At 39.0% G+C, this 22,569-nt stretch overlaps 1 protein-coding gene across 4 annotated transcripts in view; it reads right to left on the reverse strand.

Annotated features, from left to right (window-relative positions):
* Positions 1–949: 949 nt before the first annotated feature.
* The window catches only part of BCO2 (beta-carotene oxygenase 2), a 45,246-nt gene continuing 23,626 nt past the window's right edge, over positions 950–22,569 (reverse strand). Inside the window, exons 6-13 of one of the 4 annotated variants that reach the window (XM_032641422.1) lie at positions 17,266–17,394; positions 15,836–15,996; positions 14,530–14,697; positions 5,074–5,211; positions 4,296–4,478; positions 3,703–3,813; positions 2,074–2,202; positions 950–1,686 (exon numbers count right to left, since the gene is read on the reverse strand). In XM_032641422.1, coding sequence (XP_032497313.1) covers positions 2,089–2,202; positions 3,703–3,813; positions 4,296–4,478; positions 5,074–5,211; positions 14,530–14,697; positions 15,836–15,996; positions 17,266–17,394 — 1,004 coding nt within the window. In that variant the 3' untranslated portion in view covers positions 950–1,686; positions 2,074–2,088. The other 3 variants (XM_032641426.1, XM_032641425.1, XM_032641424.1) reach the window with 3 other exon arrangements.

The following is a 22,569-nucleotide window of genomic DNA, read 5'->3' on the forward strand; positions in this document are numbered from 1 at the left end:
ACTATGTTGGTCCAGGACTGTGCCGTGAGCCTAATGAGTTCACACTGCCCCAAACTACATGTTTGGGGGGCTTCTCCAGCACCATTCAACATGCACATGGAACATGCACAGTTTAACTGGCCTGGGCTTGGAGTATAACTGAAGGAAAAGGGAACATGGTATTTTGATGTGAGGTTTAAATGACAGATCTAGGCTGATTTGGGCTGTTGGTAAAAACTAACGGGGTTGGGCTTCCCTGGTGGCGCGGTGGTTGAGAGTCCGCCTGCTGATGCAGGGGGCGCGGGTTCGTGCCTCGGTCCGGGAGGATCCCATATGCCGCGGAGCGGCTAGGCCCGTGAGCCGTGGCCGCTGAGCCTGCGCGTCCGGAGCCTGTGCTCCGCAGCGGGAGAGGCCACAACAGTGAGAGGCCCGCGTACCGCAAAAAACAAAAAACAAAAAAAAAAACCTAACGGGGTTTAGACATGCAAAGATTATATGGTCTCTAGTGCCACCTGTTGCCCAACTAAATGAAGAACTACCAACTTTTTTTTTTTTTAACATCTTTATTGGAGTATAATTGCTTTACAATGGTGTGTTAGTTTCTGCTTTATAACAAAGTGAATCAGTTATACATATACATATGTTCCCATATCTCCCTCCCTCCCACCCTCCCTATCCCACCCCTCTAGGTGGTCACAAAGCACTAAGCTGATCTCCCTGTACTATGCGGCTGCTTCCCACTAGTTATCTATTTTACGTTTGGTAGTGTGTGTATGTCCATGCCACTCTCACTTTGTCACAGCTTACCCTTCTGCCTCCCCATATCCTCAAGTCCATTCTCTAGTAGGTCTGTGTCTTTATTCCCGTCTTACCCCTAGGTTCTTCATGACCTTTTTTTTTTCTTAGATTCCATATATATATATATATATATATATATATATATAGGCATACAGTATTTGTTTTTCTCTTTCTGACTTACTTCACTCTGTATGACAGACTCTAGGTCCATCCACCTCACTACAAATAACTCAATTTCGTTTCTTTTTATGGCTGAGTAACATTCCATTGTATATGTGTGCCACATCTTCTTTATCCATTCATCTGTCGATGGACACTTAGGTTGCCTCCATGTCCTGGCTATTGTAAATAGAGCTGCAATGAACATTTTGGTACACAACTCTTCTTTTGTGTGTGTGTGGTTCGCGGGCCTCTCACTGCTGTGGCCTCTCCCATTGCGGAGCACAGGCTCCGGACGCGCAGGCTCAGCGGCCATGGCTCACGGGCCCAGCCGCTCCGCGGCATGTGGGATCTTCCCAGACCGGGGCACGAACCCGTGTCCCCTGCATCGGCAGGCGGACTCTCAACCACTGCACCACCAGGGAAGCCCCACAACTCTTTTTGAATTATGGTTTTCTCAGGGTATATGCCCAGTAGTGGAATTGCTGGGTCGTATGGTCAGAACTACCAACTTTTCATGGTTCTCTGAAGAACTAGACACCTGGAGATTAGGGGAAAATGCCTGATTTTAACAACATCCCTCAAAACAACAGCCTCCCAAGGCTGAGCTGGGGGCAGGGTAGGAGGTGGAACTTGGTGGTTCAACTGCAGTGGCATCTGCTCTGGACAGCAGAGAAATAGCCAGTTTAGAAGGAGCCTCCAAGCGTGACATCCTCTGTGAGTACCTTAGGACCAGTAGCAACAGGCAGGCTGTAATGGAAAAAACAAGGGGCTTTTCAGACCTATATTCATATTCTACTAGCTATGGTTATCTGTATTTCTTCTCCCAAGTGTGGGAACCTCTGTCACCCACTTATCTGGTGGTGATAATCAGGTCTAGTTTTTCTTTCATGTATTCTTATTACCTATAAGATATATCCAGTAAATATAAATTTAAAACTCTCTTCAAAAGGCTGTATCAACACTTGCTTAATGTTTTCAAGGAAGATCCCTAAGAAAATATAAAACCATAATTATCTCATGAATTCCATTTTTAATAGAAATTTTAAAACCAGGTGTCTGTAGTTTGAAAGGTAAGGTGCAACTTTGCTCTCTCTTTTGTACAGAGCACATTCATTTAAAACCTAGTTCCCAAACCTTGTAGATGTTCCATCAGATGGTCACAAAGGTGCCATGGAACCCGTAAGGCATTTGCACAGGCACCTCTGCTCGGCCCAGTTCTTCAAAGTTCTTGGCATCCAAGACTAGGAGAAAATTTCTTTCATTCTAGAAAAGGAAAGCCAATACTGAATATTCCCTCTTATTTTTTTTCTACAAAAAAATCTGTCTGTTTCCTCCAGTGGGCTGTAAAATTCCTAAGAGACTACATATTACTCATCTTCATGTCCACCCCCAGCATCTGGCACAGTGCCTTGCCTATTCATTCACTAAATGTTTGCAGAATGCTGAACTGAACAGAAAAGGAAATTACACCTGAAGAAGTACATATCTAGAGCAAAGAATAAGTTCTCTATATCAATCACCTTCACAGGATCTCTTTGGGTTTAAGGATCTTTTTACCTGCCCCTTTCAATCTCCTAAGAGACATAAAAATTCTTCTAAAATGAAATGCCTCCATTTTGTGTTACTTCGGAGCTGTTCAAAAGGTAGCATTGCAAGGCAGACTGAGATTTGCCCTGGTCTAATTACAGGAGTGGCAAGTACCTGGCATGAGGACCAAGTCCTCCTAAGCCCATGGCAGGCATTATTAATTGATCACAGCACTTTCCACATCTAAACCTTAAAAAGCCTCAGAATCCAACACCCCAGGTAGCCAGTAATAATTGATCAAAGCTGGTACTCAAAGTGAACCTACTGCCACAAGACTGCCCTAGACAAGAAGTTATATATCAACATTATTGGGACTTCCCTGGTGGTCCAGTGCTTAAGACTCCATGCTCCCAGTGCAGGGGGCCCAGGTTCGATCCCTGGTCAGGGAACTAGGAGCCCGGATGCCGCAACTAAAGATCCCATGTGCTGCAACTAAGACCCAGTGCAGCCAAATAAATAAATAAATATTTTTTTTAAAAAAGATATCAACATTTTTGAGACACTAGGTCAGGGCCTATCACATTAGATTTTTGGGTCACTCTATTTATTTTATTTTAGTTTTTAGGGTTTTTTTTAATATTTATTTATTTTGCCTGCACTGGGTCTTCGCTGAGGCATGCAGACTCTTTAGTTGTGGCATGCATGCGGGATCTAGTTCCCCGACCAGGGATGGAACCCGGGTCCCCTGCATTGGGAGCACAGAGTCTTACCCGCTGGACCATGAGGGAAGTCCCTTGGGTCACTCAATTTAAATTGGCAGCACAGATGGTGGTATGAAATATTAGACTAGAATTCAGAAGTTTGGGATTTAAATACTGGCTTTACCACTATGAGATCTGATGCAAGTCTCTTTCAACTTCCTTAAGTTACAAATTCTACGTGTAAAATGGTACCCCACAAAGTTGTTTTGATGACTAAATAAGATAATATGTATGAAAGAGGTTTGTAAATAAATTCCTATGCAAATGTTAATTATTATTATAGTTCTAAAATAGAACTTTAAAACAGTAATAAAGTACTGATTATGATAAAAGGGTACCCAAATAATAAGGAGAGGAAGAAAAGGGAGAAGGTGCCAAAGTGGAATCAAAATAAACCATCAACAGTATCACTAAATCTAACCCTCAGAAGGCCCAGTGCTATTTCTCTTTCTGATGATGACGGAAATACATTTACCTGGTTGGGAGTGATCACCACAGAAAGAATAACCCCACCATCTTCTTCATTGGTTCCTGGTACTGGAACAAAAACAGGTTCTGAGGGATAAAAGCCATCTTCTCTCCAAACCTGTAAGTCCCCAAAAAAGTATTTGATAAAAGACTGGTTATGAACTGGAAGCTTTCTATAGTTATTGTCAGTCCCAGCATGAACTTGACTGTCAGTGCAATGGTCCAACAGTAGAAGAATCAGGCTTACTGAGTTAAATATAGGAGAGGGAGCTTTTGCAGCTGCAGATTCCATTATCATCAAACACAACTGGTGTAATTATAGTTTCCCATCAACTTGAAATAGAGGTGTCCCATGATTTCTCTCAAAATACTATCAAGCATAGAATTGTTTCTCTGGGCTTGTGGTTCATTTAGATTCCCTAGAGAGAACATACCCCTAATCTATGTGATTCCATGGTTCTCAGATTTAATAAAAGTAAGTGGCTGAGCTGCTTAAATATTAAAAAATCTCAAGACCTACCTTTAAAAAAACCCAGAAATTAATTCAAAGGGCAGAATAGGTTTTTTAAGAGTTCAGAAAAGGAAAGAGAATTTCATTACTGTCAGTGTCTTGTTCACCACGTCAACCTTGATCAGAGAATCGCCCACCAAATGCCGAAAGCCACAGCCATAGAAGAACTGATACTTTTTGCCACTGAATTGGCCATAGTTGATCTGGGGAAATTCAACACCTCCTTCCTCTTCTAGGTCCTCAGGATATAGGTTTTCATAAGAGCACAAAATCTAAATGAGGGCACAAAAGGATTTGTAGTGATTGCTTAATTCTTACTTTTTTCAGTGTAGGTCAGCGTGGGGCTAACACCCTATAAGAGTTTGTGACAGGGCTTGAAAACTGAGGTTCTATGTCATTTTTTAATATTGTTCCTCTTTTCATCATGTGTATGAACATATAAAAGATTATCTGGTTTTGTGACTAAGTTATCAAATGGCATAGGAGGTAGAAGTGGGCTTTTATTCTACTAAAGCTGAGACATTGTTAGCTACACAATGATATGTAAGTGCAAATTATCTAAAAGGTGGGATGGTCAATTCCTATCTCAAATACTTAGACATTCCACAACCATTAGAAAGTTTCATATATTTGTTTCAAAACACAAAAGGGATAGGTAAATACACTGCTCACTCCCACCCAGAATTCTGTGGCTCTTTTGCAAGCCATGCTCCATGACCTTACCCTGCTCAGCTGAATGTTATAAAACTTACTGGGCACCAAACATTGTGGAGAACAGCCACACTACATAGCCACACGACTTTACTAGTGAATGAAGAAACACTACAGAGGATCAAAGTCTTAGTCTAATGTCCATTCATGGCATACCTTTCCGTCAGCCTGTTTCACAGCACTGGCTGAAGAATAGGTCAAGGGGCTGAGGTTCTTTCCTTCAGGGGCATTCAAACTGACATGTAAGGGCAAAACAAACCTTCGAGGGAAAGATCTGGCTACTGAATTATAGACCTGTTCAGGAGAGAGAAATAAACTGTTGAGAAAATTGTCATTCATAGAATAACAGCATGTCCCAATAACTGAGATCCAGTCAGTATTATTGGCATTTCTAAGTAATTGCATAAATGATCATTTTCATTCATTCATTTACTCAGCAAATATCAGTTGAGTACCTACAATAGGCCAAGCTCTGTTTCAGGCACTGAGAACACAACAGTGAACAAAACAGTCTCTGGCCTTATATTCTAGTGGAGAAAGAATGATAATAGATAAGACATATATGTTACTTAAGTAGTGTCAAATAAATAAATGATTATATAGCTCAAAGTCAGATAGTGATAAGTGCCAATAAGAAACACACTGAAGGGTGAGGGACTAGAGAGTAAAATGGATGCTTCCTTCCTCAGGTTTGGTCCAGGAAGAACTCTGTGTGGAAATGGGCTAACTTAGCAGGCCTGGGTTGCTCAAACCCTGCACATTCTCAGGAAAGCTCTGTTTTCATGGCTGGTCCTTGGCCAGCACCTGGGAACGGAGCTCTTTGAATGTTCAGTCTGATAAGAGTACGTTCGCATGCCTGAGGCCTTGAGGCGCGCGGTGCTAATTTGTTCTTATAGTTTATGCCAACAACGTGATTCATAATGAACACCTGCCTTCTCTATGGGGCTCTAGAACTTCAGTAATTGAGGTTACTCATGTAGGGGCCATATATGTTATGTGTTGATCCCCAACAAACACCCTGGACCGCCAGCTTGGGTGGGCTCCCCTGGCAGGCAACATTTCACACGTGTTGTCACAACGAGTTGCTGGAGGAATCAAGTATATCCTGGGAGAGGGCTCTTGAAAGCATGCACCTGGTTTCCTCCAGACTTCATCCCATGTACCTTTCTTTTTTTCTGATTATTCTGGGACCCATGAGCCCTCCTAGTGAATCATCAAAACAAAGAGTGGTTTGGGGGACCCCCAACACAGCATCTCTGCAGAGATGATGCTTAAGCAGGAGACCCTAATAAAATAAGTGTACTTTTTATGACAGTAAGAATGGCTTAAGCACATCTTCCTCTCTTGAAATATTGTAAGATGGGCAACAAACTATGCCATTTTCCCCCGTATACCTAACCCATATCATCTCCATAACATGCAGAAATGTTTTTACTAAGTAAAGACTTAGTGCTATTTTTAAGCTTCATAAACAATTAGCTTTTAAAAATTCACTTTTAAATTTATGTAAACATTTTTGTCTTTTGCAAACCCACAGATGAACAAAAAGAGAGTGCCAATAATGGTGAGTTAGGCAATATGGATCAACTGTTTCCCTGAGAACAGATAGAAAAACTGGACAAAAATGTTTAAAACAGCTGTTTGAAGGTGCTGGTGAGCTTGAAAAAGGTAATGAAGAACAACGGGGCATAGATTTGGAAGAAGGAAACCCACAGAAACTACATATTGGGGGCAAATTTTCCACTAAGGACATCAGTTGCTTTTAAGAACAGGCAGCTGAAAGGCTGAGAAAATATAAAAGAATTTTTTATTAAACTTTTTAATTTTGAGATATATATTGCAGACCTACAAGCAGTTGTAAGAAATAATACAGAAAAGCAAACAACTGATTTTAAAATGGGCAAAGGACTAGACTAGACATTTCACCAAGATATACAAATAGCCAATAAGTACATGAAAAGATGCTCAACATTATTAGTCATTAGGGAAATGAAAATCAAAACGACAATAAGATAATACTTCACACTCATTAGGATGGCTATTATAAACCAAAAAACAAAACAAAACAACAAAACAAACAAAAAAATCCAGAAAACAAGTGTTTGTGAGAATGTGAAGAAAGTGGAACCCTTGTGCATTGCTGGTGGGAATGTAAAATGGTGCATCTCCTGTTAAAAACAATTTGGCAGTTCCTCAAACAGTTAGATATAATAGAATTATCATATGATCCAGCAGTTCCACTTCTAGGTATATGCCAAAATGAATTGAAAACAAGGACTCAAACAGATACTTGTACACCAGTGTTCATAACAGCATTATTCATAATAGCCAAAAGCTGAAAACAACCCAAATGTCCCCCAACAGATGAAAAAACAAAAGGTAGTATATACATACAAGGAATATTATTAAACCTTTAAAAGGAATGAGATTCTGATACATGTTACAACATGGATAACCCATGAAAAGATTATGCTAAATGAAATAAGCCAGACACAAAAGAAAAAATCTTGTATGATTCCATTTATATGAGGTACCTAGAACAGGCAAATTCATAGAAACAGAAAGTAGAATAAGGGCTACCAAGAGCTAGGGAGAGGGAGGAGATAGGGAGCTGTTATTTAATGGGTACAGAGTTTCTGTCTGGGATGATGAAAAAGTTCTGGAAATGAATAGTGATGTTGGTTGCACAACATCATTAATGTATTTAATGTCACTGAATTATACACCTAAAAATAGTTAAAATAGTAACTTTTGTGTTATGTATATTTTACCACATTAAAAAAAACAAACAATGCAGAGAGATCCCATGTATCCTTCATCCAGTCTCACCAATGATGACCTCTTACATAACAACACTACAACAGGGAAACTTACATGGATATAATCCACCAACATTATTCAGATTTCACCAATTTTACACACACTCATTTGTGTTTGTATGTGTGTGTGTGTATGTGTGTTTAGTTTTATGCAATTTTATCACATGTAAATTCATATGATCACCACCATACTCAAGGTACACAGAACAGTTCCATCACCACAAGGCTCCTTCATGTTACCCTTTTATAAGGATATTGCCATACCAACTCCCCCATCACTTGGCCCTACTGAGAAGAGATTTTGATAGTTTTGAGGAGCCAGAAAAATAAAAGTTGTAGTTCAAAGTCTCCAAGAAGGGGAAGCCTTGATAAACCTCTAGCTCTTTGGGTCAGGATCCCTTAGGCTGTACCCTAGAAGTAAAAATAAACAAAAATAGTCCAGCTCTTGCAGTAACTGTATCATGTTTCAAATTTTCTCAACCCCTATAACTAGATTAAGAATATCTTCAATTGATAATGTACCCTAGCCATCTGCCAGAAGCAAATGAAAATCTTCCCTAGAGGAAGATAACAGAGTCTCAAAATATCCCTCCTACAATTTTTCAAACACAGTATTCTGTATAGAATAAAAATTAGTCAGCACATGAGATTACAAGAGAGCATGATTTAAAAAACAACAAGAAGATAAACAACAAATGATAGAAACAGAACCACAAGTGATCCAGAGAATAGAGTTATCAGACTTTAACTATTCTGAATACATTGGAGGAAATTATTTTAAATTGGGATTGTAGCAGAGAACTAAAATTAAAAAAGAGAAGGGAATCAAAATTCTAGAACTGAAAAATGCAATGAGTTTAGGAACATAGTGCCTAGGTTTAACAGCAGAATATACACAGCTGAAGAAGAATGTTTGGGGCTTCCCTGTTGGGGCAGTGGTTGAGAGTCCGCCTGCCGATGCAGGGGACGGGTTCATGACCCGGTCCAGGAAGATACCACATGCCACGGAGCAGCTGGGCCCATGAGCCATGGCCGCTAAGCCTGCACGTCCGGAGCCTGTGCTCCGCAATAGGAGAGGCCACAGCAGTGAGAGGCCCGCATACGATAAAAAAAAAAAAAAAAAAAAAAAAAAAAGAATCCTTAAGGAAAAAAATAGTAAAAATAAATCAAAAGAAACTCATACTAAAAAATATCATAGTACTAACTACAGAAAACCAAAGAGAAAATCTTTGCGGCGGGGGTGGTAGTTCAACTTCAAAGGAGCAAAGCTTTAGACTGACAGCTGATTTCTTAACAGAAATCAGAAGACAATGAAATGATATCTTTAAATTGTCAAAAGAAAATAACAACCTAGATTCTTTATCCAGTGGAAACATCCTTCAAGAAAGAAGGTAAAATAAAGACATTTTTCTGACAAGCAAAAACAGAGATTTCATCACCAGCATATCTGAACTAAAGAAAATACTAAAAGGTGTTCCTCAGTCAGAAAGAAAATGATTCCACATGGATGCTCAGAGAGGCTAGAAGGAATTAAGAGCAAGAGAAGGTACAGATGTGGGTAAATGGGTAGTATGGGTAATTATGACTACATAAAACAACATTAATAATAATGCCTTATAAGGGTTAATATAGAGAGAGAATTAAAATATATAAGAATAGTAGCATATAAATCAGGTGTAGAGTAAATGAAGTTAAAGTGTTCCAGAGTCCTTGCATTGTCTGGAAGGTATTAAAAGAACTGATTTATAATATACTGTGTTAAATCAAGGATGCATATTGTGATTTCTCAAATAACCACTAAAAGAATGTATAACTACCAAGCTAATGGTCAGAGGGTGGAGTGATGTTTGGGGGAGGGGAGGTGGAAATGAAATAATAAAATATGCTCAACTAATGTAGAGAAGGCAAGAAAGGAGAGAAAGCAAGAACTAGTGAGACAAATAGGAAGCAAATAGTCAGATGGCATATTTAAACCTCAAAATATTAATGACTGGTTTAACTAAATGTGCCAATCAAAAGTCAAGAATTAGCACAATGGGGCTTCCCTGGTGGCGCAGTGGTTGAGAGTCCGCCTGCCGATGAAGGGGACATGGGTTCATGCCCCGGTCTGGGAGGATCCCACATGCCGCGGAGCAGCTGGGCCCGTGAGCCATGGCCGCTGAGCCTGCGCGTCTGGAGCCTGTGCTCCGCAACGGGAGAGGCCACAACAGTGAGAGGCCCGCGTACCGCAAAAAAAAAGAAAGAATTAGCACAATGGATTTTGTAAATGTATGCTGCTTACATGGTACATATTTAGAAAGGTTAAAAGTAAAAGGATGGGAAAGTTACAGCATGCAAACATCATGGCAAAAAGCATTACTTAGAGATAAATATTCAATAAACCGGGAAGGTAAAACAATTCTAAATTTGTATGCACACAGAGCACCAACATATGTAAATTTAAAATTAGCATAACTATGACGAGAAACAGAAAAATCTATACTCCAAGCAAAAGATTTTAATATACATTTCATGTTATATGATAACTGATAGAGATCAATAAGAATAAAGAAGATTTGAATAATATTATTTTAAAATATGACCTAATCAACATATATAAAACACTACATCCAAAATTTATTATTTTAAATGCACATAAAACATTTTTTTAAAATAATATTTTCTGGGCCATAAGCAAATCTCAATAAATTTCATAAACTTCAAATCATACAGTAAAATTAAGCTAGAAATCAATGGGGAAAATAACTAGAAAGATTTCCATTTGTCTGAAAGTTTAAAAATAATTTTCAAAGAAGAAATCTCAGTGAAAGTTAGAAAATACTTTAACTGAAAAGTAATAAAACATATCAAAACTTGTGGGATGCTCTGCTAGACAGAAATTTATCATCCCAAAGGTATATATGTTGAGGAGGGAAAGGTAGAAAAATAACAAACTAAGGTTTTATATCCTTAGTTAGAAAAGGAACACATTAAGTACAAAGAAAGTAGAAAAGGAAATGAAAAGAATAGCATAAATTGATGAAACTGAAAATAAACACACATTAAAGAAGATCAACTAAGCCAAAACGTTGGTCTTTTGAAAAGCCTCATTAAATTGATGAGAACCTAGCAAGCCTAAAGGAACAAAAAAGACAGCACAAATAACCATATAAGGGATAAAAACAGGGGCTATCAATTAACCCTACATACATTTTTTTAAAACATAGAATATCATGAATAACATTTGGTCAACAAATTTGAAATTTTAGATGGCATTAATAAATTTGTTAGAAAAAGACTATTTACCAAATCTGACACAATAAGAAATAGAGAATCAGAATAACCCTATACTATTAAAGAAATGTAATTTATAATTTAAGATCTACCTATAAAGAAACTTACAGGCCCAGATGACCTTACTGTTGAATTATTCCAAACATTTAAGAAATAATGCCAATCTTATACTTTTCATGCAGAGAGTAGAAAAGAGAACAATTTCCTACTCACTGTATGAGATCAGCGAAACCTTAAGAACAAAACCTAACAAGGGGGCTTCCCTGAGGCGCAGTGGTTAAGAATCCGCCTGCCAATGCAGGGGACATGGGTTTGAGCCCTGGTCCACGCCGCAGAGCAACTAAGCCTGTGCACCACAATTACTGAGCCTGCGCTCTAGAGCCTGCGAACCACAACTAATGAAGCCCACGCGCCACAACTACTGAAGCCCGCGTTCCTGGAGCCTGTGCTCCACAACAAGAGAAGCCCCTGCAATGAGAAGCCCGCGCACTGCAACGAAGAGTAGTCCCCGCTAGCTGCAACTGGAGAAAGCCCATGCGCAGCAACCAAGACCCAACACAGCCAAAAATTAAAATTAATTAATTAATTAAATCTATTTTAAAAAACTAACAAGGACATTATAAGAAAGAAAAATTACAGGCCAATCTTAATCATGAAATTGATGCCAAAAAATGTTAAATAAGATACTAGCAAAGCAAATCCAGAAATATATTAAAAATACAGTACAACCAACTGGGATTTACTTCAGGAATAGAAGGTTAGTTTAACATTCAAAAATCAATCAATGGCTATTATAAACGTTTTAAAATCAATCAGTGTATCTCACCACATTTGTAGAAGAAAGGATAAGTCATGTCATTATCTCAACGGTGCAAAAAAAATTTGATAAAATGCAACATCCATTCATGAGAAAAATTATTAGTAAATAAGCACATCAGCGTCATGCTGTACACATCGGCGTCATAGTGCATGATACGCTCCCTTTGTCTCTCCCCTTCAGTCTACAACCAATAACATAATGTTAACTCAAGAAAGGTTCATCTGCTCAACACATTGGAAGGCTAGAGAGTTCCACACATTTGTACATCTAAAGGTGGGTGGACTGGAGCACACTGAAGAGGCAGAACTGAGAGGAAAGCAGAGGTGGTGCTTATCATCCCGACTCCCAGCTACAGTAGCTGAGCCTGCAGCCCCAGAGAACCCAGTAAGAGCAGGGGAGGCAGCACACATGACTCCGGCCTCCTGGCTGCAGCAGCACCCACAGCCGCAGGGAATCAAGCAACAGTGGCAGCGGGGCCTGTGACCCCTCCAGCCATGGAGGTGGCCACGACCCAGGCCCCTATCCACAGCTGTGGGGCCTGGGAACCCAACAACTCCAGACACAGCAGAGGCCCCAGCCACCCTGGCTACCCCCACTACCACCCTACCCCAACAGCAGCAGTGCCTGCAACACAGGCAACCCCAACATGACAGACGTACCCATCACCCCGATGCCCGAGGCAGCAACACCAGCAGCAGCAGCAGTGACACTGGCAGCAGCAAAGCACCAGTGACCCTGGAGGCATAAGGTATGAGAGGGAGGGCACCAGGCAACACTTCTCACAGAGGTGGTAGAGGGTGGAAAGTGCTGATTTTCAAATATAGCCACAGGCAGCTCAAGTACAAGAAACCAAAAACTTGTGCCACCTGCTTATGAACAAAAGAAAGGCCTCTAATAACTAACCTGTTGAAATGCTAACATCTATTAAAAGAAAAAACAAAATGCTTTACCTAAAGAAGAAAGGTGTTTGCTACTTCAAACGTGCTGGCTACATCAACTCATTAAGCACCATAAAAAAAAACATGGTAACACAGTATCACAAAAAGAAAAAGACAAATCTCCAGAAATCAAACTTAAAGTCATGGAATATTGCAATCTAACCAGTAGAGAATTCAAAATAGCTGTCCTGAAGAAACTTGATGAGCTACAAGAAAACTCAGAAAGGCAGTTCAATGAGCTCAGAAATAAAACAAATGAACAGAAGAAATACCTTACCAAAGAGATTGAAACTATGAAAAATAACCAACCAGAAATTCTGGAGCTGAAGAATTCAGTAAATGAGATGAACACGTTAGAAAGCACTGGAAATAGAGCAGACCATATGGAAGAGAGAACTAACAAGCTTGAAGATAGAAAGCGAGAAATTAGACAGAAGAGGAGAGGGAACTAAGATCTAAACAAATGAAAGATTTCTACAAGAATTATCCAACTCCATTAGGAAGGAGTTTATTTAAAGAAATAATAGCTGAGAACTTCCCAAACCTGGACAACTGGATATCCAAGTCTCTGAAGCAAAGATAACAGCTAATTATCTGAATGCAAAAAGACCTTCTCCAAGATACATTATGTTAAAACTGTCAAAAGTCAATGACAAAGAAAAAATTTTAAAGACAGCCAGGGGAAAAAAAGATAGTAACCTACAAAGGAACCCTCATTAGGTTACTGGCAGATTTCTCAGCAGAAACTCTACAGGTCAAAAGAGAATAGAATGACTTACTCAAGATATTGAAAGATTAAAAACTGTCACCCAAGAATATTCTATCCAGCAAAGTTATCCTTCAGATATGAAGGAGAAACAAAGGCATTCCCAGACAAACAAAAGCTAAGAGAATTCAGCACCACTAAACCTGCCTTTCAAGAAAGGTTGAAAGGAGCTCTTCTACCTGAAACAAAAAGGCGGAAGAACACAAAACTTTGAGTAAGGTCATAAACAGAATCAGAAAATTGCAACTCTGGACTTCTCTGGTGGCACAGTGGTTAAGAATCTGTCTGCCAAAGCAGGGGACATGGGTTCGATCCCTGGTCTGGGAAGAGCCCACATGCCACGGAGCAACTAAGCCCGCAAGCCACAACTATTGAAGTCCGCGCACCTAGAGCCCATGCTCCACAACAAGAGAAGCCACCGCAATGAGAAGCCCGCGCACCATAACGAAGAGTAGCCCCTGCTCACCGCAACTAGAGAAAGCCCGCACGCAGCAACAAAGACCCAACGCAGCCAAAAATTAATTAATTAATTAAAATAAAACTATAGCAGAAAACAATTTACATTACATAATCCAAGGAAAAATTCTGCCTTGAACTGGTTATCAGGAAAAAGTAAATCCCTTCAAGCTAGATGAACTGATACACTTTTTTTAATCAAAGAATTAATATTATAGTCCATTTTACTATTCCTTCCAGGAAATGTAAGTATGTTTAGTGCCCAAGTGTAATAAGGAACTAATCACAAGTGCTTCAAAACATATTTCTCGGCTTTCTTTAACATACTTTTTATTTATTAGGTATTATGTAAATACATACTTCAAATTATTTTGAAATATTAAATAAATAAATTACAAAGCTGTATCTTCAATGCTTTAAAACCATTCTCCCTCCCTATTTACAAAAGAGGCAAGAGAAACAGCTAATTCCAAACCCAAAGACAGAACTTGGCTAGATCAAAAATATTTTGACAACTCATGACAAAGCAAAGAATTTTACCTGATCAAGCTCTTTCCCAGTTTTCCTAAGATTCTGTAGTTGGTAAACTTCTAGGCTTCTTCCATCATCCTGACAGCACAAATCAATTATGACACAGCCCTGGTCCTCAAAGGCATTGATTTGGTGAAAAGTAACAAAAGGTTTACTGTAGTACATCCCTGGAAGAAGCTGCAGAGGAAAACACAAACAGTGAAAAATAGATATTTTATTTTATTTCCTTTAGGGTACAGATCCACAAAGCTCAAATTAAGAAGACTTCCCCCTCTTTAAATGACAGGCTTGGTAGGTATAAAAACCAGAATTTGGAATGTGGAAGCAAATATGCTTTGATTTAAAATCTCATCTCATATTAATCAATGAACTGGGGCTATTTGATATAGACCAATCAACTGTTTCAACTAACTTTAAAGTTCTCACGAAATATGGTCCAATATTTTAAAGGATAAATAAATCTTAGGCTCTTAACTACATGGTTAAATAGAAAGTACTTCTATTAAGAATTTATGATTGGGCTTCCCTGGTGGCACAGTGGTTGAGAGTCTGCCTGCCGATGCAGGGGACACGGGTTCGTGCCCGTCTGGGAAGATCCCACATGCCGCGGAGCAGCTAGGCCCATGAGCCATGGCTGCTGGGCCTGCACGTCCGGAGCCTGTGCTCCGCAACGGGAGAGGCCACAACAGTGAGAGGCCCACGTACCGCAAAAAAAAAAAAAAAAAAAAAAAGAATTTATGATAAATTAAGTGACTAATCCTTTGAAAAATGCACTCATTACTAAAATGGGATTTTTTGGTAATGAAATTAGGGTACAGTAAATTTAGGATACTATTTCTTTAGAGAGGTTTAAAAGTAGACAAATACAATAGTGCTATTAATCAGGAGTATATAGAAAGATATTTAACTAATATGCTTTAGACTTCGGTAGGACTATCATATTTACATATCAAGAAATCATAGAAGCAGCTAATAAAAATATCACTGCAAAAGTTACAGAAGACCTCTGCATGAACAATATCCTCTTTAGCAAATATTATATGGAAAAATCCATGCTAAAATGCTAAAAGGATTTCCTAGATGTCATTTTAATTGAATCAGATAATTTAAAGGGTAAAACCATTTCCTACAATTTTCTAATATGCAAAATCCACTGTACTAACTAATAAATAACTAGCCCTACTTATGGAAGAAGGTAATATCCTTGATTGAGTGTCTTATGTAAGTAATGCCCAGTGAAGGCAAAAGTCAATCACATGAAATTTTGCCTTCATGTCCAATCATTTTCACAGTAAATACACTCAAAATTCTCCACCTGACCAGTGTGCTTATCCACCACATGAAACCGTGTATCATACTGGGGTTCCCAGCTTATTCCATCTGAAAATGCCTTTCCCCGAATTTTAGAAGTGATGATTTTCCACAGATTCATCTTTAGAGGCTGTTCAATGAAGACAATGTAGTTCCTTGTCATTCCTAAAAGGTTCAAGCAAACAATAAAATGTTATTTGGCAAACTAGAGTTGTCTGAAATGTGACAGTCTGGGGACTTGTCTGAAGGCTTGGACACATTACTGCTGACCTAAACAAATGCCAGTCAGAAATAATTCTTCATCATTTCCCAGCTTTGCTATCTTTATTTTCTGTTCCTACATAAAAACAGGAACTGCTTAGAATAGCTTGGGTTGAATGCCCCCAACTTGTTTTTTGTCTTTTTCTTTCTTTCTTTGTTTTCAAATTGTTTTGGTTTAGGAACAAAGAAGTATTATATTAAAGTGTCATTTATGGTCTGGACCTGTATTCCTTAATCCTTTTGCTATTTATACTGGAGGTAACAATCCAGGAGCAGATTGGCTATAAAGGTTTAGGATGCAGAAGATAAATATTCTGAGAAAAAGCTGAAGCAATCTACATGGAATATGAATTGCCTCCCCCAAAATATAATCAAAGTCTTTCCTGTATGATTATTATTTGTGGTCTTTAAAGTTACCTAAAATATTGAATTGTGTCAATTTTTTATGGTCATATTTTTTTAATTAAGACTTTATATTTTGGAGCAGGGGAAGGTACCGAGATTCCCCATATACCACCTGTCCCCAAACACACACAGCCTCCACATTATCAATTTCCTCCACCAGAGTGGTCCATTTGTTACAACTGATGAACCTACACTGACACATCACGATCACCCAAAGTCCATAGTCTCTGTTGTGGAAACATATATAAATGTATTTTTTTCCTTTGTATTTAGATATTCAATGACATACAACATAATACAAAACAAACCAAAGAGACTGATTTCTATGACTAGGGGTTACTCATTGTGTAATCCTGGAGCAGGGGGCTGAAGGGAGAGGCCGTTCTCCATAGAGAACTGAAGTGGAGTTAGCGCTGGGTGACTAAATCTCAGCTTGACTCAATGCGCTGGGAAGGGACCAATGATTTCTTAAACTGACAACTATTTCCTAGAGCAGTCAATTAATTAAAAACTTTAAAATTAATTGGTGTTTCCAATTAAATTTTTAGTAATTGCTTGTATTAAAATATCTTTTCAATCAGTCAGTTGGCTAGGATAAGAAGTACGTGACTAAACAGAATGAACTTAATTGGCATTAAAATGCAACCTTCGTCTCTTATCACCATACTCTGATAAACTGTATTAACACAGTACTTGCCAAAATTAGTCCCTCTGCAACAGAAACATTAAGGCAGCCCCCAATAAAATTTGCCTTATTTTTGGGCTCACCAAAGCTGTGGTAGTAAGAAGGTTTCATCCTCTCTGCAGAAGCAATAGAACATATCACCTGGGCTCCATGGATTGTCTCCCCAAGGTCTACTTTCTCTGGAGGAACCCGAATAACATTATAGCAAGAACCTGGAAAATGGAAAGTCCTGTCTTAACTGTTTTACATTCATTTTAAGAAAAAAGATAAGCCTTGCACTTGTGAACTAGGCAAGAGCAGTTAAGAGATTTATACAATATGCATGACACCCATATTTCTTTTTTTTTAACATCTTTATTGGAGTATAATTGCTGTACAATGGTGTGTTAGTTTATGCTTTATAACAAAGTGAATCAGTTATACATATACATATGTTCCCATATCTCTTCCCTCTTGCATCTCCCTCCCTCCCACCCTCCCTATCCCACCCCTCTAGGTGGTCACAAAGCACCGAACTGATCTCCCTGTGCTATGCCGCTGCTTCCCACTAGCTATCTATTTTACGTTTGGTAGCGTATATGTCCATACCACTCTCTCACTTTGTCACAGCTCACCCTTCCCCCTCCCCACATCCTCAAGTCCATTCTCTAGTAGGTCTGAGTCTTTATTCCCATCTTACCCCTAGGTTCTTCATGACCTTTTTTTTTTTTCTTAGATTCCATAAATATGTGTTAGCATACGGTATTTGTCTTTCTCTTTCTGACGTACTTCACTATGTATGACAGACTCTAGGTCTATCCACCTCACTACAAATAACTCAATTTCGTTTCTTTTTATGGCTGAGTAATATTCCATTGTGTATATGGGCCACATCTTCTTTATCCATTCATCTGTCGATGGACACTTAGGTTGCTTCCAGGTCCTGGCTATTGTAAATAGAGCTGCAATGAACATTTTGGTACATGATTCTTTTTGAATTATGGTTTTCTCAGGGTATATGCCCAGTAGTGGGATTGCTGGGTTATATGGTAGTTCTATTTGTAGTTTTTTAAGGAACCTCCATACTGTTCTCCATAGTAGCTGTATCAGTTTACATTCCCACCAACAGTGCAAGAGTGTTCCCTTTTCTCCACACCCTCTCCAGCATTTATTGTTTCTAGATTTTTTGATGATGGCCATTCTGACTGGTGTGAGATGATATCTAATTGTAGTTTTGATTTGCATTTCTCTAACGATTAATGATGTTGAGCATTCTTTCATGTGTTTGTTGGCAATCTGTATATCTTCTTTGGAGAAATGTCTGTTTAGGTCTTCTGCCCATTTTTGGATTGGGTTGTTTGTTTTTTTGTTACTGAGCTACATGAGCTGCTTGTAAATTTTGGAGATTAATCCTTTGTCAGTTGCTTCATTTGCAAATATTTTCTCCCATTCTGAGGGTTGTCTTTTGGTCTTGTTTATGGTTTCCTTTGCTGTGCAAAAGCTTTGAAGTTTCATTAGGTCCCATTTGTTTATTTTTGTTTTTATTTCCATTTCTCTAGGAGGTGGGTCAAAAAGGATCTTGCTGTGATTTATGTCATAGAGTGTTCTGCCTATGTTTTCCTCTAAGAGTTTGATAGTGTCTGGCCTTACATTTAGGTCTCTAATCCATTTTGAGTTTATTTTTGTGTATGGTGTTAGGGAGTGTTCTAATCTCATACTTTTACACGTAGCTGTCCAGTTTTCCCAGCACCACTTATTGAAGAGGCTGTCCTTTCTCCACTGTATATTCTTGCCTCCAGCTATTGTATTTTAATGTCCACAAATGGTTCCCCCCTAGCTCTCTGAAGTTGAACTCAATCCCATCTTCATAGGAAACGATAAGGTAGCAGCTAGGAATATCCTCAAATTCTATTTGTCCTTCTTCCCACTCCCCAGCTCCATAAACAACAATCTCCATTTGTACCCATGTCCAACTCCTTCCTTTCAGTGTTCTAGATCCCTGGGGTCACTTTGGGTCCCACCTCATCCTGTCTCATCAACATTCATTCATGCCATCATTCATCTGACTATTACTACTTCCTCAAGTTACCCACTCCTCTAGTAGCCTTTCCTGACTCTTCCCCACCCAAAGGCATTTGGTGTCCCTCCTTTATGCTTTAATTATATCCTATACTATCATAGTACTTATCTCATTGTACTATAATTTTCTGCTTATTTATCTGTTTCCTAGTAGACTGAGCTCTTCTGGAGCAGGAATTGTGTCTGATACATCTTTGCATCTTCAGTACCAAAAAATGACTTGGCATTTAGTAGGTACACTATAAATAACTACTGACAGATTAACTAACAACATATGTTTGTTAAATCACTCAATGAATGAACAAATATTGAGGTCATATTGAATTATCTTCCTAGTGTTAGAAGTGCCAATGTAGGTCCTGAAGAACTTAGGTAACTTATAGAGCTTCGCAATCACTAAGCTTCCTCTGGAACAAGATAACCATACAGTTCCCTACTCATTATCAGCAACTACTTACTGAGTGTCAACTATGTTCTAGGCACTCTTGTAAGAGTCCTAAGTACCATATCCTAAACACTTGTATACAGCAGTGTACAAAATAGACAAAAGGCTCTTCATTTATAAAGCTCAAATTCTAAAAAAAAATCATACAATAAGTAAAAATATAATGCATCAGATGATGAGAAGGACTATATTGAGAAATAAACCAGGGAATGGGGATTAGAAGTGAGTGTATAAGGATGGGGGCTACTGTTTGCAATTTTAATTACGGTGGTCTGGGAAGGTTTCACTAAGAAGGTGACATTTGAGTAAAGACCTGAAAGAAGTGAGGAAGATAGCCTTAAGGATATCTGGGAGAAACGCATTTCAGGTGGAGAGAAGATCAGATGCAAAGATTCTCAGCCAAGAATTAGTTTGGAGTGTTCAAATAAGAGCAATGAGGCCAGCGTGGCCCTATCCATAGTAAGCAAAGAGAAAATTCTAGATGAGGTGGGGTGGGTTAAAAGGATAACTGGCTGATATGCTAAGAATAAACTGAAGTGGGGCAAGGGGAGAAGTAAGGAGACTAGTTAAGAAGCTACTACAATAATTCAAATGAGAAAGAATGGTGGCCTAAACCAGAGTGGTGGCAATGGAGGTGATACGAGGTAGTCGGATTTTTGATATATTTTGAAGGCATTATTGAAATTACTTTTTGACCCATTAGATGTGGATGTGAGAGAGGTATAAAAAATGATTCCAAAGTTATCATCTTAAGCAAGTGGAAGGACAGAGTTACCATCAACTGACATAGGGAACATTTTAAGCAGAGAAAGTTTAGGGGGAAAGATCAAGAGTTTGGTTTTTAAAAAATTAATTTTGTAACATCTATCAGACATCTTAGTAAAAACACTGAGTAAGCAACTAACTGATGGGGAGGTCTAGGTTAGGACATTATATGTTTTGAGAACCAATTATAAATAAAACACCATGCTTTATACAGTGATGAGTTATAAAAGAAATGAAAGACAAACTCTAGAGTTCCAAGAGTACCATACTACTATCTAACTGTTTATGTATTTTAAATTAGTACTTAAAACTAGCTGGATTAATGTTTAGAGGATTTTTTTAACTTTAAAAAGCCTTTTTAAAATACCTGGAAAGGTAGAAATTATTAGCAAGCACTTTATTTACAAAGAAAATCACTAAATTTCCCCCAAACGCATACTATCTAGTAGAGCTCCCTGCAACTACATGTACATTTGCATTCCAGTTTAAAAATTCATCACTGAACCAAATAATCAAGTAAGAAAGAAGTAAATCCAGTTTTAGTTGAGATTAGAAGATCAAGAGAAAAAAGTTCTGTCTCAGCAATTGGATTAAGTGACAATTACTCGATTCACTAAATTTGAACACTGCTAGTTAATGAACTGTCCTAACTTCAAGTCTTGAAGGCATGAGCAAATCAGACAGACACCCAGGAAACACCCAGCAGAGAACTGAATGCCTAAAGGAATGACCTGCCCAATACTGTGAGCCTAACTCTGGGAGACTCTTCAGGACTTCGTATAAACATCAAATTGAGGCAAAATAACAAGCACAGCCTCTGATGATTCGTGGCAAGGTTTCTCAAAGATTCATGGGCCACTTGCACCAAAATCACCTGGAGATCTTGTTAAAATGTACCAAGATAAGGAGTGAAAGTGTAGTTACAATGCAGATTCTTAACCCTTTTTCAGGTCTAGTGAACCAGAATCTCTGAAGATGAAGCCCAGTGATCTACATTGCTAGGAAGCATTCCAGATGGTTTTTAGGTGCTCTAAAGGCTGAGAATCACTGATATAATGACTATTTATTTTAGAAAAATAACTAAGAATGGTTAAACAGTATTTCTCATATTATGAACTAGTTACAAAGTTATCTACTTGGGTATTAGAGTTAATTTATTAAGAAATAATTTTTTTTTTTTTTTTTTGCGGTATGCGGGCCTCTCACTGTTGTGGCCTCTCCCATTCCGGAGCACAGGCTCCGGACGCGCAGGCTCAGCGGCCACGGCTCACAGGCCCAGCCACTCTGCGGCATGTGGGATCTTCCCGGACCGGGGCACGAACCTGTGTCCCCTGCATCGGCAGGCGGACTCTCAACCACTGCGCCACCAGGGAAGCCCCAGAAATAAATTTTTTATGATCAAAAAAGATGCATGGACAAAATACTGCTGAGTCAGTTTACCCATTTGCTGAAAGATTTTACCTAAAAAGATGTTTGCTGTCTCCTATAACAGCTTTGAAGAATACATCCCAACCCGAGGTCAGGTAACAAAGAAGAGAGAGGGCTGAGTGATGAAGTTTCCAGGGTACCCTATCTCTTCTTGAGCTGGTAAAAAGCAAACCTGCAGTATTCATTTTCATATACACTCATACATGTAAATATGGAGAGGTAGAGATGAACAATCCACAAAGTCAATTACTTACCAAAGGTATATATTAACCTATTCAAAAGTTAACCCATACAAAAGATTCGTAGTAGGGCTTCCCTGGTGGCGCAGTGGTTGAGAGTCCACCTGCCGATGCAAGGGATATGGGTTCGTGCCCCGGTCCGGGAAGATCCCACATGCCGCGGAGCGGCTGGGCCCGTGAGCCGTGGCCACTGAGCCTGCGCGTCCGGAGCCTGTGCTCCGCAACGGGAGAGGCCACAACAGTGAGAGGCCCGAGTACAGAAAAAAAAAAAAAGATTCGTAGGTTATAGATGACAGAATGACAGCCAAGATAGTCAGAAACTTCTAACGCTTACACTTACACATTCCTTTTCAAACAGAGAGAGATGTGTACTTGGGTACAGGATAATTCATGTGCATGCCCTGAAAGGATCCTCTGTAGTCAGTGATGAATAATTAAGATGATCTTATGGA

Source organism: Phocoena sinus, chromosome 8 (assembly GCF_008692025.1).
Source record: "Phocoena sinus isolate mPhoSin1 chromosome 8, mPhoSin1.pri, whole genome shotgun sequence".
Classification (NCBI taxonomy): domain Eukaryota; kingdom Metazoa; phylum Chordata; class Mammalia; order Artiodactyla; family Phocoenidae; genus Phocoena; species Phocoena sinus.